The sequence below is a fragment of the Epinephelus lanceolatus genome, chromosome 23 (genome assembly GCF_041903045.1).
Source record: "Epinephelus lanceolatus isolate andai-2023 chromosome 23, ASM4190304v1, whole genome shotgun sequence".
NCBI classification, from domain to species: domain Eukaryota; kingdom Metazoa; phylum Chordata; class Actinopteri; order Perciformes; family Serranidae; genus Epinephelus; species Epinephelus lanceolatus.
In genome coordinates, this window is record NC_135756.1 from 28,421,492 (window position 1) to 28,441,250 (window position 19,759).

At 42.2% G+C, this 19,759-nt stretch overlaps 1 protein-coding gene across 19 annotated transcripts in view; it reads right to left on the reverse strand.

Annotated features, from left to right (window-relative positions):
• The window catches only part of nav3 (neuron navigator 3), a 544,714-nt gene that overhangs the window by 85,453 nt on the left and 439,502 nt on the right, over nucleotides 1-19,759 (reverse strand). For all 19 annotated transcript variants that reach the window (XM_033615269.2, XM_078165210.1, XM_078165209.1 and 16 more), the window contains 3 exons: nucleotides 15,716-15,858; nucleotides 7,120-8,269; nucleotides 3,279-3,394 (listed from right to left, as the gene is read on the reverse strand). In XM_033615269.2, the coding sequence (XP_033471160.1) occupies nucleotides 3,279-3,394; nucleotides 7,120-8,269; nucleotides 15,716-15,858 (1,409 nt within the window). The remainder of the gene's footprint in view (nucleotides 1-3,278; nucleotides 3,395-7,119; nucleotides 8,270-15,715; nucleotides 15,859-19,759) is intronic.

A 19,759-nucleotide genomic window follows, 5' to 3' on the forward strand; every position in this document is an offset into this window, starting at 1 on the left:
TAAATGCTATCTTGCGGAGCTGAAGCGGCCAGCCCACAGCTTATCGCGGATCAACAATGAGACCACAGAACCAACATATCCTCATCAATCAATGCGAGGTTTATTAGCCCTGTCGCTATTAGTCACAGCTGTCTTCCACACATTCTTCAATCGCAGTTACCAATGGCAAGCAGGGACTGAAAGCAGTTGCCTCAGAAACCGTATAAAAGTTTATCCTAATTGTTTGTTTACTGTGAGTGACATAACTACATATTCATCAGCAGTATGTACTATGTACTATGTACAGTACTATGTACATTTTTTTGCTATTACTAATCAAAACACACACATACAAATCAATAAAATTACATCTGAGACTACCATCTGCTGTTGCTGTTTTTACATTTCTACAAGTAATTCCCAAAAGCTTAAATCAACATATGACTAAGGCGCTTGTACATGTAAAATGAGTAGGCCTGTCATGTGGTATTTGCGGTGTGCATGCACTTGAATTTTCTTCTCGGAGACTCATTTCTGCGCCGCTATGGAGGAAGAGTCGGGAAAGGCGAAGGATGCGAGACGACCATGAAACGTGTGACAACAAAAAGCAAGTGTTTGAAATGGACCCCAAACAAAGGCAACGGTCAGCGCTGCAGTCTAATTCCATCCTTCAAATGACGGGCTTCTGTAAAGCCGCAACCAAAGCAAAATGTCTGGAATGTCACCACCGACCTGACATCCCCAAACCTGTAATCACCCGCTGTTGTTTGTGTGCACGCCGAGCTTTGTAGAGTCTTTCTGGCTTCACTTTGAACTTGACATCTTATTTATCATCTGTGATGACCTCTATTATTTCTGTTATTATAAGGCTGGAGTTTTGTTCCAAATTATCCATCAATTGAACCAAGTGACATTTCTTCTAAGAATGATTTGGAAGGATATGAGTCACTGTGCTTTAAACAGACTACACAATACAGCAGATAGTGGTGAATGAATGTCAGGCAGCACAAAGATCTTTTATGTAAACTAGGATGAGTGAAGTTGTGACACTGAAGTCTTCATTTGCAAGAAGCCAAAATGCAATTGAAACAATGGAACTTCTCTGTGCCAGTGGTTTGTGTTGTGATTGTGTGTTGCCTGCTCTAACCTCTCATTCTACTCCTTGGCAGGAATTTAAGATTGTGGTTAGAAACTCCTTCAAACTGGTCAGACGTCCCTGGGCCCTGACCTCTCAGCCGCACAAGCTCAATTGCACAGATGTCCACTGACTGTAATTAAAGGACAATAAAGATGTTTGCAAACTTTGCAAACAAACAGTAGGATTTTATTTCAACCAGCAGCTTTCAGCTGTATATGTGATATGAGAACCATAGTTGAATGGGATCATAAACTCAAACATATAGAAAGTACAATATATTGGCGTAGGGATGTCAACAGATACCTGTTAATGGGTTAACTGGTGAATATATTTTTGATTGGCTACGCATGTTGTTCAATCGGTTTATTTTGCTGCTCTTCAGTGCACCACCTGGGTCTGCTGGGGGCTAGCTAGTGGCACTGCCTATTCACCCTCCAGTCTCACTCCAGGTCACCCTGATGAGTACGTGGGTTAATTTTGAGCTGCAAACCCACCTTTCATATTGTAGCATATGTTATCACTGTTAGCTCTGTTAGCACTGCAGTGTCAGCATGGCTAGTTCAGTCAGGACCACTCTGAAGTATTATATTTGGCGGTATGGCTCTGTTCTGGGTTCTCTCTGCCTTTCATAGGCCTACGCAGAAAGCCTCTTCCACGCGTCTACATGGAAAGCCTAAGAGAGCACACCTCTCTGCCCCTCCACGTGCAAACAGGGAAAGCCTTTGGAAGAGAGAGCACACCTACCCTCCCCTGCCTAAACTAACATGACGCTCAATTTGTGCTAATTTTGGTAACAATGCTAAAGGGGGTTTGGGGCTCAAAATGAAGCTGCTTACTCAGTGGGGCTGCCTGGAGGGGCGACTGGAGGGTAGTGACCCTGTTTCAGCAGAGGTTACTACCGAATGAGCGGTGCTGCTAGCTAGCTCTTACCCAGCCCAGGTGGTGGGCAGTGCAGGGTGGCTACTTAACCCAAGGAGATCGGAGGATGGGCAGTGGGCACTGTTTCCACATGTTAACACAGCCAGCTGTCTGCCTGTTAGCAAATCTAAAGGCCAGACATTTGCATCACAAAACATTATAATTTCACCACCTCTGAATGGATAGCGCTTTGAAATGTGGTGTTAATGCTCACTGAGGCAATGAAGCGCCAGACTAAAAGTAAAGGCCTCTTGTTTTTCAAGTCATTTTGCCTTTTATTTTCCTTAAAAAATAACTGGTTGGTTACAAGTAAATGGGTGTCGAAAGCAAAATTAAGCAAAACTGACATCCCCATATTGAAGAACATGGTCCATTTTCTGAGTGATTTCAGCCTCTGATCCTCAAAACCACCACCTTTACTAAATCAATTTTTCTGTTGTGTGAAGGCTTAAAACTCCTCCGATACGCAGTTTTCATGCTCCTTTGTAGTTTATGTGTGAAGTCCATCCATTTCTCCATCTGCAAATGGCTCAAATATCTGAACTAATGGCACTTTAGGAGCTTTGGATTAAAAAAAAAAATCCATCCAATGTCAAACAGCACTTTGCAAAAACCACCCCTGTGCTGTGGTTGAGAACATTGAATGATGTGTATGTACTGATGATTACTATGTGTCATATGGCTGGTCGTGATGCAGAGTTGGGATTGTAACACATAATGGCAGCCTGCAGGGGCGTAAACAAAGAGCTGCAGATGCTCCCCATGTCCGTCTGTCAGCGCTGACCTTTTCCCTCCGCTACAGGAAACAAACGCTGAACAGGGATCCCCCCCAGTTAACACAAATAAACACACACTGAAAACACACCAGCTGCACGACACCACAGCATTGTGCTTTCCACAGCAGTAGCCTTCAAAAACTCTCCCACTCTGCAGCTACCCTGTAAATATCCTTCATTACCAGTTCCATGGACCCTGCAGCCTGCTTTTACTCAAATGTTAGGTAGAGCAGCACATCATTTTTCTATTTCGTAGAGCAAATGCATCATCTAAACATTTCCTCTCACACGTAGAGCAGCACTGCAGCAGGTCAACATTACTTAATTATAGATGCTGAACAGCATATGAAGGTTAAAACCCTATATGACCAATATAACGAGAGACAAATGGTATTGCACAGTCACACACCCACACAGAGAAATATCATACATGCAGAGCCCGCAGCGTGTGTGTTGACCTGCTGTACCTGATATCTCCTCCAGGCACTGTTTGGCTGTCTTGCTGTAGACCAGCTCTCCCTTGGTGGGGCTGAGGCAGGGGTCTGCTGGGGCCACCATGGTGCAGTCGTTTTCTGAGAAAGTCCTGAAGGTGAAAAGAACAAATAATAGACAGGACTTATACAGACAGGCTGAGATATCTGGAGAACTTGACTACAGCCAATATAGTCATTTTAGAGGAGCCGCAAAAGGAGAGTTTTTACTTTGAGCTACTCCAGTGTCATGCTCATGTATTCACTGTCAAACAACGTAATAAAAATAATGATGAAATAATGCCTTCTAGTAGTTTTTATTAGATTGTCATGATTATTTCAAAGAAAGACAGTTTCTTTTCTCCCCTTAGCACCATTTGCTTTTAGTTTAGTATGGCAAAAAACTAGCACCACATTAAAAATTTAGCATCACATAAACATAATATGGTCTGTGTGGAGTGTCTAAAACGTGTTTGTACAGTTGGAATTTAAGGGTTAGAAAGAGCCAGTAACTGAGAGATTTCAGAGCAACAGCCAGAATCCTCCCTCCTTTGCATCCAGTCTGTCATCTGTGTTTCTGCGATGTTAAACATGAAAAAAAGAGTCTGAATTTCTGAGTCACTTCTTGGTCTCAGTCACATGTTCAACAGATGGACACCTCTGAAGGGAGGAGGGGACGGTCTCCGATGAGATTCTGCGAGTGCTTCGGAGTGTGTGTGTGTGCATGAAATATGTGTTTGTGTGCGACTGCCTCTCCTCCTCAACCCTGAGCCGCATCACGCTCCACTGTTTGTTTGCTGATCTGAAGAAACAAGGATAGAGTCCAACACACTTCAGGAGATAACAGTCCCACACACATGCGTGCACGGAGAATGAAAAAGAAATCCATGTATGTGCAAACACACAGTTAAACACGGTGACAGTCAGATGATACACACGCAAACACGATGAAATGCACACTCACACAGCTGACACTTTTCACCGCATACACACGGAAATCCTGGAATACACACAGTCAAGCGTGTATACAAAAACACACAGAGAGAGCACGAGCTACTGTATAATATTCATTCCCTCCCATATACACAATACACACACACTCAAGGGACCACCACCACCACCTGCAGAGCTGCAGATAAAAATTGGCTTCCAATTGCGACAGCAGCATCAGCCTGTGACTTCAGCTCATGTGAAAAAGCTTTTTTTCCTTCTTGCAAGCTTCCCTCACCTCAGTGGATTCACGAAAACAGTGACAGAGATATTCACTACTACTACCGCTGCACACAACAATTTAGACCCAAATAAGAGAGACGATATATGGAGGAAAGGTAAAAAAATATTATTAGCTAACAAATGAAAGGGAAGAGTAGCGTAGACTCAGATAAGGCTCATTTTAATGTTTTTTGGTTCTTTACTCATGTTGTAGAATGAACTATCACTGTATGGGGAAGGGAGCACAAATCAATCCTGCACACTAACTGCAGCAAAGTCACTACAAACACGCTGACTGGTCTGTCAAACTTGGCAGAGGCCACAATGTAAAGTGGGCATAGAAGAGAAAGAGAACAAGACAAAGATGCCTAATTGGGCTGAAAATGATGGTAAATTGCAGCACAGCAGGAGGCCTTTACGCTTACTGTCTGCATGCTGGGTAAGGCCTGCTGGTAAGGAAGAACATTTATAGCAACAGAAGAGGAGGACGAAGGTGGAGGCTACAGAAATATGCTCACGAGGAAATATCTTGGCACAGAGGAGAAAGGCAGAGTGGGGACAAAGAGGAACTTTGACGAACTCTGAACACAACTGGCTGTTAGCAAGCTTTCTCGCTCGAAAAGGTTTTCTCCTCCTTCAGGAAATCTTTATTGACTGATGTGAGGTCCAAGCATTTGAGCAAAATGTAGTAAACAGCCCGGAGCAGAATAAAACAGACAGAAGCTTGCAAGGTTAGCATGTTAGCAGTTAGCTTGCCAGCTACTATACTTCACCAACTAGTCCTGCATGTCGTCCCTTTGTCACACACACCCTTTAACACCTTCTATATTGTAAGGATGGATGGATGAATTTTGGTGTGCCACTTTCTGATGTGACAATCCTTAAAGAGACAGTTCACCTCAAAATCAAAAATACATATGTTTCGCCTTACCTGTAGTGCTATTTATCAGTCTAGATTGTTTTGGTGTGAGTTGCGGACTGTTGGAGATATTGGTTGTAGAGATGTCTGCCTTCTCTCCAATATAACTGAACTAGATGGCACTCGGCTTGTGGTGCTCAAGGTGCCAAAAAATGCATTTGAAAAACTCAGCAATGTCTCTTTCCAGAAATCATGATGCGGTTACTCAAGATAATCCACAAACCCTGTTGTGGGCAGTTTCTTAGAAACTATTTTCTTTCTACCAAACCACATCGGCCAACTGTATCACTGTACAGAAGGAAGCCTCCATCTACTCTTGGACAACAGCATGTTTATGACAGTGCGATATGTAAACATCAATGGCGTCCTCCTGAGCTGTATTCAGGTGGATATCTCGAACACTTGGTAACTTCCACTAAAACAATCCAGACCAATAAAAAGCACTACAGGTAAGAGAAAAATGTTTGATTTTGGGCTGAACTGTCCCTTTAACAGCAGAGCGAGTGAAGCTTTTACCAGCCCAACTGTCCATTGAGTCTGTTGGCCAACTCATCAACTAATCAGAGACTGGTTTCTAATGGCCACTAGAACTTTAAAGTGAACTGCAGCAAGTAAAGAAACTTTCAGCTTCTCTCTCCAAATGCAAATAATAAATTGGTCCGCAGAGGAGTGATGGTCTCTTTATAGCTTATCTGTTTTTGGGTGATGATTCCGTAAAAAAAAAAAAAAAAAAATCAGTAACAGGTAGTAGTTTGAGAGCAGCTGTAGTGGTTGCATTCTCAACTCTTCTCACTATGGCAAAAGTTCTAGCCCCAATTACTGACAAAAATGGCAGCAAGTTGTAAACTCGAGCCCAGCTCACAATGTTCCCTCAGAATCTTGTGGGTGACATCACAGATGGTACACTTCTTTCCCTACTCAATGTTTACTTTTTGCTCATTGAGTGGGCGGCCTGTGCTTTTGCAGTTTCGGTTTTGGTCCCCTTCTTCATAAGTGACTATCACCCACTGTTGGCCTAGGACTGATAGTTGCAGCAGTTTTAACTTGCTAAATGTGTGGGATTAAAGTAATGCTAATGCTCGAAAGAGGCACAGCTCAATGTGGCAGAGCTGACTGTGCACAACGGAGGAGGAAGACGAGAGAGGGAGAGAAGGGGTGAAGGATTAAGTCTTGTTTAATGGGATTCCTAACTCTCTTTCTCTCTGAGCACAAAGGCATCCTGGAGACTTTGGCGGCTCCTCCATTTTTTTCCCCCCCTGGATTACCTCTACTGTTGTAAGAGAAAATCGGCCCTGCTGGGCAGATTTACCCACTTCCTGCACCTCTGATGGCTGGAACGCCAGGGAACCATGCGCCAGCTGCATGCATCAAAACAACAGTGGTTGAATGAAGTGAAGAGGGAAGGGTTTCTGAACGCTGCCAATGTCTGGATTCTCACATCAAAGATGAAACCCAGACAGTTAAATAATAGGCTTTGGCAAGCGTCAGGCAGTGGATGTTAATTTGTTCTGTAACGACTGTGAAGAGATGTGGAGGCGAGAGCAAGATGCACAGTGGGGGGGCGCCAGCTGATCACTGGGAGTGCTCCAGGAATATACTGTATGTGTGTCCGGATGTGTGCAGGTATGACTTTGAGTAAAAGGGTCAATATATTGATCTCTTCCAGGAAAAAGTGTGGCAGAGATGAAGATAAACAGCATGTCTCACCTGTACATGAAGGGGGCCACAGTGGCAGTATTGGGGTGGTTGTGCTGCTGCTGCTGAGGAAGTTGAACTACTCCGTTCCCTCCAAGCGCTCCACCTCCTCCTCCACCCCCTCCTCCTCCTCCTCCCAGCATCCCACTGGACCCAGAAAGGGCTGAGGTGCTGGTGGAGGAGGTCATGCTGGTCCTTTTGCCCTCCTGGCCCCCACTGGAGCGCTGTATGTAGAAACTCCCACCCTGCCCTCCTTTCGTGAGCTTAGCTCTTTCCCCCTCTCCACCCCGCATGTTGCCACTGCTGTTCAAGGTGGCCTGGCTTTGGCTCTGTGACTGACTCTGAGACTTGGACGTCGTGGTGGAGGGAGCTTTGAGTCCTGGCTTAGGGATGCCGCTAGAAGCCGAGGGGGTGCCGCCATCTTTCTTTCCAGATGATGGCTTCCCTCCCTTGGGGATGAGGCTGGCAATTTTGGAGGACTTCTTGTTGGGGTCAGCAAAAGACTCTCTCTCCTCTTTGGGTGGAGAGCTGTCCTTAGAAGATTTCCCAGATCTGCTTTTGTCCTCCTTGTCTTTAGAAGAGGCCATGGACCTGCTGCTGGATGCTTTTGAAAATGAGGAAGGAGAGGAAGGAGAGGAAGAAGAGGAAGTCTTGCTCGGTGCAATGAGGGACGATGCTGAGGTCTTGGGAGACATTTGCTTGGCCGTAGCACTGCTACTGCCGCTGCTACACACCGACCCCGTGGGTGTCAATCCATCCTCACCATACTCTGACAGGTCATCCTCCTCCTGCAGAGCCATCTCTGCCACAGACGGCGACGCTCGTGAAGCCGATCTAGGGTTAATCAGGCGGAACTTCTCCAGCATGGACCTCTGGGGTCCGCCGCTGCCAGCTGACCCTACTTTTGACCCATCACTTCCATGTGGCTGAAGGCCTTCAGAGCCTTGGGGTGAAAGGGTGGGGGAGGGTGAGTGCGTGGGGCTTGCCAGCATGGACGAAGTGGCGCTGTGCTTGAGGTTCATGGACTTGCTGCGCCAGGACTTGCCGGCGGTGGGTGAGGGGATGGCAGAGGCCAGCTGCTGCCCGCTGAGACTGGTGGGAACTGTCCCACCAATACCGCTCCCATTCATCCCGCCGGGTACTGGGATACCCCTCACCGCTTCTGAACCAGGGAAGAAGAGAGAAACAGAAAGGCTGATTATTAAAAGTGCTTATTTGGTAAATTAACACATCTAATTCGATACGGTTGTTAATTTCCAAATCATATTTCCAATTCAAATAACTGAGCCACTGATTGATTTAAATAAAAAGTTCAGTGTTATAACAGAGACATCATTTACAGTAATTAACTGTAAATTGCATAATTTTGCCTACAAATTTGCAATTTGGTTAAATTCTGTCATTCATTCATGTAAAACAGACATTTGATATCTAATTTTGGAACACTTTTGCACAGTAGTAATATTCAATGTAGTGACTCTGACACTGGTGGGGATTTTAAGAGCAAACCAAAAAGTTTGGAGCAAAGACTCCCGAGATCTGATTGTGGCAAACTTTCATAGTCTTCCTGGATTTATTTGACATGAGAAACCACCTTTTCTAAAGTCACAGCTGAATACCCTGCTGTCTTCCTCTGTGGTTTAACACACATTCAGCTCAAAAGTCAAGCACAAACGGGAAACTTTCAGTGGATTTCAGTGTTATTCCCCTATTGGCGGAATGTCTACAGTAGGATGGGTTAAAAGAAAAGATTTCACTGTTATTATTACACTGGAGTCTCGAAGGAGTTTGCACTCATGTGTGTTGTAGCTTCCTGTTCAGACTTCTGCCTCTGGATTTACACTTCTATAGATGCCTGTCGCAGCATGTTTTCAGGTGGATAACAGTGGTTAGAAGGGGCAGGCCACCATGTTGTAACCATGACAACAAAAGAGATCATACCAGCTACGTTAAAATGGACGGAGAATATCCAGCCACCCCCAGATTCTCTGTTCAACATCATTAGTCTTTGATGATCAGTATATTCTATGAGTTATTTTTGCGTTTTCAGGTTGGTGATTTTCTGCCGTTCCTATAATTATTCTTGGATTGTATTGAATTTATTTGTGTTATATGTGTAGACAGGGAATGTAGGAGCAGGAAGAAAGTGAGCTTTTCCACTTGGAAAAAAATGTGAACACTTCAACCTCAACTCAAAAAATGTCTTCCATATTGAAGCTGCAGTGGGTGTAGAAATTGATGTCTGCCTCTGATCCAGGGATTTCTCCCTCATATGAATGTTCAATACTGGTAGAAAATGGCAGCCCTAAAAGAAAGACCTTGCTCTTTGTGGGCTTTGCATCAAAACCAAAACCGCTGAAATATTTCCTGCTGTAAAACGTGTATCTGCCAAAAATATCCAGTCACTGTGTCATCCACATTCAGCCATTTATCTACATGAAGAACATTTGCAAGGTACATTACACTGGATGGATGGATTTGAGGTTAAATTTGTCCTTTAAAGGTACTCTGTGGGATTTTTAAAATCACTAATAGCACTACAGAGCAATGCTTTTAAGAGCGTTTTGGTGAGAAAGACTGAATTCAAGGATAACTTTTGTTTGTTTACAAGAAAACTCCATGGGGAACATGTTTCCTGGTTGTGTGCAGAACAGACGTTCCATATTTAGTACAAATAAATGAATGAATAAGTCAAAGGCAACAAAACTACAGCATGAAGACAATAGGCCTTTTTCATAGTTCTAAAACCACCCTTGTGTCCGCATCGCAATAATGTTTTATAAATATATTCAATATTACAATTTCAAACCATTTCTGGAGTGATTCTTCATTCATATGAATTCATATTTGACCACTCATCACATTCGCTGTCATGTATTCCATTACAGGCCTGTTTGCTGAGCTCTGTCGCATTACAAAGACATTTACTTCTACTAGATCTTCAGTCAAACGGTGCTTGGAAAATACAAACACACGCATACATGCACACGGAGCATATAAACATCCATCATGCGTGTAAAATAAATGTTTTAGCGTCCAGTGCTGTGCATTGACCTTTACATGGAAACACCACTTTTCCTGTCTGGTTGATACTGCGACCATCGGCAGCCCCCACCCCCTCTCTTAAACACACACACATCCGGTACCAGACAGATAAGTATAGTATTTGAAGAAGATGGACACAACAGAAGGCAGACAGAAATGCATCTCCTTCTGGGTGTGAGTTAGCGGCCACTTCAGAGGGAAAGACGCAAAGAAACAGAGTGAAAAAAAAAGAAGGAAAGGCAGAATTAGAGACGGGGCAGGAATAAAGAGAGGAAGGCGACAGAGTGACAGCATGAAGTTATGCCCCATTAGACTGAGTGTCTGTCTGGCTGTCAGTCAGCAGAGTGAGCAGGGTTCAGCTGGCTGTGAGTCACCTCCAGTCTGCAGTTTAAAGCCCCTTCAGGCAGGCGGCGGGAGGGGGTTTCAGTTTCAGCTGCAGCCGCGGCCCAGAGACTTTAACCAGCTTACACTTCTGACAACACTCTCTAAAACCTTAAAACATGCCTGAAAACGCCTCAGTGCACTGTGATCCTGAGTGAGAAGTGCAGTCTGTCAGGCAATAACAGAGACTCGTCTTCACATTGTAGCGCAGTGCGCCAACAGCAAACTGACTTTTTATTCACTTCCATATATCTTCAGTCAAGACAGACAATTATTATTTGTTTATTTAAGATTCCAAGCCAGTCAGTTTACTGCAATTTCTGTGAAACTTGGTGATCAAAGTTTTTCATGACTGCAATTGAAGTCTGCGGCTAATCAAGAGGCGTAAAACTACTGCTGCTAAAGCTGAGGGCAGTCATGAATATCTGCTGACATCATGTCAGGAAACAATCCAAAATAAACAGCTGGGCAGTATAACATATGGGTCATCAGTTTTGCAAACATAGCATCAATACATCTACTCACTAAAACACACTGTAGATATATACAGTATCTACATGGCTGAAGCATTCATGATATATTAGATTATTTTAATCATATCAATTTAAGCACATTTTTAGGTAAATCTCAAATATTTTTGTGCCCAATATTTACTCCTCACTCCTCAGCTACTGGTTATGCTTAAAACCTGATCTTTATTTAAAACAATGCTGAATAATTACAGAGTCTATTATACTACAATTTAGATAATTATATATAAAATTAATTGTAGCTGATTATAAAATACACCATAAAATGCCATCTCAAAAATATTAGAAGGCAAACGAAACTTCTACTCTTCTTCCTCTAACTCTGAGGACTGATTTTACATATGTGTGTATATGTGTGTCATATCTGCGTGCATTTAAGAATGTGTGAAGACATACATGTGTGTGTTTAAATCTATGCACGCACATTTTAATACCCAAGCAATACAAAACAATGCATGTATCTTGTCTGCATGTGTAAGTGACTTGTGTCAAAGTGCATGAGTACAATAGCAGAACCTCCTCTTCCCTGTCTTACAACATTGTTTCTGCATATTGAAAAGGGCAGTGAACTGGCAGACACTCTCCTGTTTGCCTCTAATGAGTTCGCAGGTTAGAACGCTGAGATGAGTCAGAATACAGAGGGTTCTGATCTCAGACCAGCAGAGGAACATTTGGATTATATTTAATCAATCGATCCCCACCAGGTACCCTCATAAAGCAGCTGTTGCTGAAAAACAACACACTAATTTTGTATGGATGAGAGTGCATCCATTCTTGTGTTTATATTTCCAAGTATATGTGTGTGTCCTCTCTATTACCCTTCATCTTTAGAGACAGTGCAGTGGCCCTCAAGGCGGTTTATGAATGTGAATGAAAGAGGTTACAAGCATTTGTGTGATCCTGTGTGTGTGTGTGTGTGTGTGTCTTTCTGTGTCCAGTCAATTAACCTCGTCTTTAGACATCCCTCCCTCCCCTCCCCTCCCCTCCTTTCCCTCCTTCCCCGCTCCTCCTTCCCCACCCCGGAGGCAGTTTTGAGCGCCACCACACTTTTCACCGTGCAGTGACTTGTCGTTGCCATGGCAACAGACTCCTCTTTTCTTTTTTTTTGCCTCAGCCGCCGAGGAATGAAATGTCATCTCTACTGGGCGGCGGTGGACCCTCTGCTTACAAACACACACCGCAAACAACAAGCGTACGTGCTGTTTGCAGCCACATGACAGATGATGGAGGGAAACCGAATGCCTGGATTTAAGTGGGTAGTATTTATGAGATGACACATGCAAAAAGTCACGTACATGCACCGCACACAGATGCACAGGCATACACCTGAAGTCTGCTCAGATAAAACCTGCAGCAAGTTATGCAGCAGTGACCTCTCTTGTCATCTGAACTGCAGCTCTTGTTTTGGATACATTTTATCACACTCTGAGTTGAACGCTTTTCAGCTTTAGCGGCTCTCCCCATTACATCACTGTCAGACAGATAATACATTATCGCCTCGCTGGAGGAAGTCAGCAGCTTCTCCACTCAGCTTCCACCGAGTTTTGCAATTGCCTCCTCATCCTCACTCCCGACAATGAACAGTGCAATCATCAACTTTCTTGAGTCCAATTTTACAAACATGCCCTTTGATGCTCCAATTTAGTTGGCTGGAGTTAATTAGATAGTCGCATGGCAACAAGAATGATGCAATGCTCTTTGTGCCCTTTGAGCTCGTGTTTTTAAGAGCTTCACTGTGTGTGAATAAAACAACACCCTAATGGGTTCACTCCATCCCCATGAGGCCATGCATGCCTGTCAATGAAAAAGTTATAGAAATAAACAAACTAGAAGATGACTTTCACTTGTGTAGCTGTCTTTACTGGCACATCAGTCACTATTAGGGGTGTCCTTATCGGTATCCTTATCGGTAACCCCGCATTCAAATGAATTGACTAATAAAACATCTGATTACATCAATATTTGAACCACACCTTTAAAAATAATAAGTCTAACAGCTGCATTAGGTCCTGACGGAAATAAACGAGCCTTGTCGAAACTGATCAGGAGGTTTTAACAACAAATTGAAGTTATAATTGCACTGGGACAGACTGAACAAGTACTCAATACCTTTAAGGTGTCAATCAAAATAACCTAGTACCAAGGAGTATCAAAACTTCTCCAGTAAAATGGTACCTGCATTTCATTCTTTTTGTACCCAGACCTAAAAAAAAGACTATTTGTATGGTTTTGCTCACAGCCAATCACTGCAAGCGTTCTTCGATTTAACGTGACGTGTGATTGGCTCACTAACACAACAGCTAATACCCATACAGTCTGTGGTGTGGTCAAGTCGAGCGCGGTGGTGTCCGGCCCCCCTTCAACCCTGAATAGGACACGCAGTTATGGAGGATGACTAAATGAATGAAGTTGTTTGTGGAGTGTTGCTGCTTTATATGTTTTTAAATTAATTGAATAAATTATTGTTATACGGGTCATTCTTCAATAAAAGATTATAAATCTGGACCAAAGAAAACCAGCACCCCAGCTCACTGTTGCTCCAGACCTTCTCACCCAAGGGAGCAAAACAGGCATCATGTCAGAGGATGCAGAAACCCAAAGAACATGCATCATTGTCAATTAAAAAATATGTAATTTGCTGACATTACTTTAACTATTTCCTGTCCTACAATTCATTTGAGTTTAAAGACACTTCTGTTTAATATAAAGATGCCTCTCTGCAATTTAAAGATATGCAGATAATGAAATAAAACTAAATAACAGGCAACAGGTGTTCTTATTGGCCAGAGCAGTAAGTATCCTCCAGAATATTAACTTCACTGATTCAAAAATGTGTCTGAAAGAATCACTTTGATATATAAATATATCTATGTTGAATGATTATTTTGGCTGATAGATTTACATATTAAACATATAATTTATGGTAAAGAGAATCTTAGCTCAAAGTCTTCGCACAGAGAAGCAACTGGCTCAGGTGTCGTCACATGACCTGAGCTACCCTCATTTACATCCCCTTCTCATCACGGGCTTCATAAGAACACATCTTGGAATGATTTTAAGAATTAGAATCTGATAACAAAAGAAAAATAGATAGATACAAGATAAAATGTTGTAAAGAGAATATGTAACATGAAACGGGCAAATGAAATCATCTTTAAGAGAAAAAATAAACTCAAGAAGATGTCCAAAAGGGCTTGTAGCAGACACTTCCTGTATCCGTTTCAGTCTTCTTCTCTCTCTGCTACCTGCTTTTGCCCAGAAGGTTCTGTCTGCATCGCTGACATTTCCCCACAATTGATTTTTCTTTTTTTTTTCTTTCCTTTTACTTTAGACCAAAACACTGTTTCATCTCTCCTGCAGTGAGGCTCCAACGCCTGGCGTCTTATCTCTGCAAACTGCAGGTTTGTCTTCTGGCACGACTCAACTGCACTGTGTGAATGGCCAGGATTAGGACACATCCACCCTTTTAAAAAGAGCCAACTATTTTCATAAAACACTAAAAAGAAACTGATCGACTGAATCCTTTATAACGCGATGTGCTGAAGGATAAATCGACACAAATGACTGATCTTTAGACTAAAGCAAAAGACTAATAGGATTGGTTTTAATAATTTCTGCTTCCTCTTTTCTCTATTTTCAGCTACAAACCCTGTCCACCCTCTAAACTTCCATCTACTCTCACCACGCCATCCCTCGTCCTCTTTTTGAGTTTGACATCTCTGACTCAAGTTGGAGTTGAGTGCACACCCTGCGTGAACTTTTAGGATTGAATGCAAGAAAGAAAGACAGAATTAAAATGAGAAGTTGCTGGAGGCATTTTTTTCACTGCTATTGCTGCCACTCACTGCATCTTACCTCCACTTCCATCACCTCCTTCTGATCCGCTTGCAACTCTACAGACTAAATCCTGCATGCTTTCCCTCTGTGACTGGGCAATGCTTTAAGATCCAAACCAAGATCTCATAAAGCATTTTACGATTACATATACTGCGAGCCAAAGCAAAAGGTTTGTCAATTATAATGTCATAAACTTGTCAGGAGTGGTTTAGATTATTAAAATGACTGTGAGCAAAAGGTAGGTTTTAATTATTATCACTGTATGAGCCAATAAGTCATGATAAATCTTCTGAATGAGCCAATAGCAAAGTAATTAAAGCACTGTGAGCAGATATAATTTCTCTTCACAACAAAAAAGGGGGCTGTTAAAGCAGCTATTTATTTGCGAATAATCAATTTCATCTTAAATCAACTGCTGTGCATGCTAACTCCACGGTGAGACCCGTCTTTTAAAAACATAATCGCTCCAATTAGCTTCATCATGCTTGGCAGAGCAACTGCCTGAATGTGCCCCTTTGGTCATATCTCAAATGGCTCTTGCCATGCTGTGAAAATTTGTCGCCGCCTCCACTTAATGGCATCCATTATAACTCACTTGGAATAAAGAACTGGGGATGATTCAGCAGACTGGTGAGGACTGGTAAAGAGAGGGACTGGGCTTCTCTGCAGCTTTTGTCTGTCTGAGTCAGTGGTGCCACCAAGTGGTTGGGATGGAGCATGGTCCTTTCTACCATCAGCTTTCTAACACAATCAGAATCTGGGCTTGGTGTCACAGTGTGTGTTGTGGTACTAAGAACGGTAATGTGCTGTCTTACCTCTGTCGTTGCCACTGGCATACTGAAGAGGCTTGCTCTTGTCGATGCTGTTGAAGCTCTGGCTGCGACGGTTGAGGTTGGATAAGCCTGGGCTCCTGGAGGCCCCGCTGCCTGCAGCAGGTACTCTGGAGGGGCCTGGTAACCTGCAGGGGCCGGTGAAAAGAGAGAGAGAGAGATTGGACGTTAAGATAACATATTGGAGTTTTAGCTCTGTAGAAAAATTGCCTTGAGGCAGAGCTCCTCTGGGGGCAGAAAAATGTCTACATGACATTATTACTTAGCCAGAAACATTATAATTCTTTGTCTACACCCACCTGAGATTTAACTTATTTCTCCCTTTAGAGCAGCTTTTTCTCAGACAAGGTTGTGAATATATAATGGCACATTTATTTCTATGCTGACAAATTGCTTAAAGAGGACATTACACCCATTTTCGGGTTCATACCTGTATTTTGCTTCCTCATACTGTCTGTGCTAGACAACCTCGTCTCACTCCTAACTCGTCAAATACCGACGCCGATGCACAGAGACAGTTTACCAGCAGTATGAGACGACCCATGTGACAGCATTTGTTCACACCCCTGGCAACTACTGTAGTATTAATAGCAAGAAAGTCCACATTGGGCGGGTGAAGGGGGAAATGAATGGGACAAACAAACTTGCATCCAGAAGCCCACTGTTTGTGTCCAGTCTTAAACCAAAAGTCAATCAAGTTGTTTTTGTAAGGCCATAGTGTGCTATGATAGGCAGCATGGTATTTTACATGAAATACCTCAAATGTACTTATTTTAACCCTTGTGCACCCCTTCAGAAAATGATGATGTTTTACCCTCTGTGCAAAAAATGTTCAGTTCCTAAAAAGTGCTATAAAAATATTATTAATGAATATTTTTTTTCACTTTCACTGCATTAAATCTTTTGACCAACTTCAATCCTAATAATAACTATTAAATTTACATGTATTTCTTCAATAATTTTAACCCTTTAATGCCATTTTAGGAAGATTAAGCCACATGTTTTAACTGATAAAAAACACAAAATATGAAATATTTTCCATATACTAAGTGCAAACTAGGATTTCTTGGGGGAGGTTATTACACCCTTGGATATGTCAATAATTGACAACAATGTTGATTTTAATGCATTATTGTATTTTGAGCAGTGTGTGTTTATTACAATATACGCCACCTTTTACCCTCCGTGCAAAAAATGTTCAGTTCATAAAAAGTGCTATAAAAATATTATATATGATTTTTTTTTTTTCACTTTCACGGCATTAAATCTTTTGACCAACTTCAATCCTAATAATAACTATTAAATTTACATGTATTTCTTCAATAATTTTAACCCTTTAATGCCATTTTAGGAAGATTAAGCCACATGTTTTAACTGATAAAAAACACAAAATATGAAATATTTTCCATATACTAAGTGCAAACTAGGATTTCTTGGGGGAGGTTATTACACCCTTGGATATGTCAATAATTGACAACAATGTTGATTTTAATGCATTATTGTATTTTGAGCAGTGTGTGTTTATTACAATATACGCCACCTTTTACCCTCCGTGCAAAAAATGTTCAGTTCCTAAAAAGTGCTATAAAAATATTATATATGATTTTTTTTTTTTCACTTTCACGGCATTAAATCTTTTGACCAACTTCAATCCTAATAATAACTATTAAATTTACATGTATTTCTTCAATAATTTTAACCCTTTAATGCCATTTTAGGAAGATTAACCCACATGTTTTAACTGATAAAAAACATAAAATATGAAATATTTTCCATATACTAAGTGCAAACTAGGATTTCTTGGGGGGGTTATTACACCCTTGGATATGCCAATAATTGACCACAACATTGATTTTAATGCATTATTATATTTTGAGCAGTGTGTGTTTATTAAAATATACGCCACCTTTTACCCTCTGTGCAAAAAATGTTCAGTTCCTAAAAAGTGCTATAAAAATATTATATATAAAATTTTTTTCCACTTTATCTGCATTCAATCTTTTGACCAACTTCAATCCTAATAATAACTATTAAATTTACATGTATTTCTTCAATAATTATAACCCTTTAAAGCCATTTTAGGAAGATTAACCCACATGTTTTAACTGATAAAAAACATAAAATATGAAATATTTTCCATATACTAAGTGCAAACTAGGATTTCTTGGGGGGGTTATTACACCCTTGGATATGCCAATAATTGACAGCAACGTTGATTTTAATGCATTATTATATTTTGAGCAGTGTGTGTTTATTAAAATATACGCCACCTTTTACCCTCTGTGCAAAAAATGTTCAGTTCCTAAAAAGTGCTATAAAAATATTATATATGATTTTTTTTTTCACTTTCACGGCATTAAATCTTTTTAACAAACATCAGTCCTAATCATAACTATTAAATTTACATGTATTTCTTAAATAATTTTAACTCTTTAATGTCATTTTGGGAATATTAACCCACATTTTTATTGTCGAAAACACAAAATTTGAATAACAACAACTTGTGTGTGTGTGTGTGTGTGTGTGTGTGTGCGTGTGTGTCAGTGAGAGAGTTAACTCAGTGGAGCAGAAGCTGCAGATCGCATATATGAACAATAACAATAACAACAACTTGCGTGTGTGTGTCAGTGAGAGAGTTCACTCAGTGGAGCAGGAGCTGCAGATCGCTTTCATGTGTACTTTGCATGAGTACTTGCTGCACTTGGAACACTGGGTCCAGACCTTTCGCTGTTGTGTGCAAAATGTGCATTGCTTGCGCCTCTTCAAGGGCCCGGCTTCTGCTGCTGCTGGCTCTGTTTCTTGGCCTTGGATCTGTGCAACCAGTGTGGCTGCTGCTGGTGTGCGCGGCATGCGGCGTCTTCGGGCCATCATTGGGGCAACTAGGGATTTTCCCAACTCCTCAAGAAACAGGCGCCTCCTAAACAGTTTCCTCTGATTCCAGCTGGGATCCACAGCCACAAAGAGGATGAAAGCATTATAGGAGGAGACGTCCAAGATGTTGCAAAAAAGGGTCTGTGGCCACCTGCAGGACCTCCGACGAGAGCTGTAGGTGCCAACAACCTTCAAAAGAAAAAGAAATGACCAAAGGAAAAAAAAAGCAAATATTCTTCCTCAACACAAATATAGACCATTTGTCATTCATTATATGAATATAAAAATTACTCAATAAAATGAACTAAATAACCTATGGCTATATCAGAAAATTATATATATTGAGTAATAACAAAATAAATTGCAAATTGCAAATAATTAATCTGTAATGGCACATACCTTATCTAGGTTGTCGACTGCACCTTTGCAGTGATTGTAGTCAGTCACAATCTTAGGTTTCTTCTTCGGGCCCTCCTCCACTGCTGGCTCCCTGTGTTTTGTGCTGAGCAGCAAGACGTTCCTTCCCCTCTTTGGCACGTAGGACACAGCTGTTTGGGTGCGAGTGAAGGCGAACACTGAGGACAGCGGTTCTCTCAGCCGGGTCTGTAGTAGCTGTGGGGGGAGCTCCGGCTTGTTTTTTCTCAAGGTGCCCACCAGGGTCATTTTCCTCTTCCGTAGCTCCTCCGCCAGCGGAAACGAAGTAAAGAAATTATCCATTGTGACAGTGTGGCCCTCAAGTCCCTCTGTCAACTCAAGCACCACTCGCATCCCCTGGTTAACCTCTCTCTCCGCTCCTGGAGACCTCCCGGTATAGACCTGCATTCTCCAGGCATATGAGGTCTCCACATCACACACTACCCAGACTTTCAACCCATACTTAGCTGGTTTGCTTGGGATGTACTGTCTGAATGAACAGCGTCCCCTGAAAGGGACCAGCTGTTCATCGACACATACATCCCGGCCTGGGTTGAAAAGGAGGGGGAGGCGGGTGCTCCACAAATCCCACAAACCCCGGATGGCAGCCATCTTATCCCTCTGTTGACGCGCTGGTCTGCTCAGGCAGTCGTCAAACCTGAGGGCCACGCTGATCTGCTGGAACCTCTTCCGGGACATTGTGGCACGAAATATTGATCTTCCCGTGTCCTCAGCCCAGAGGCT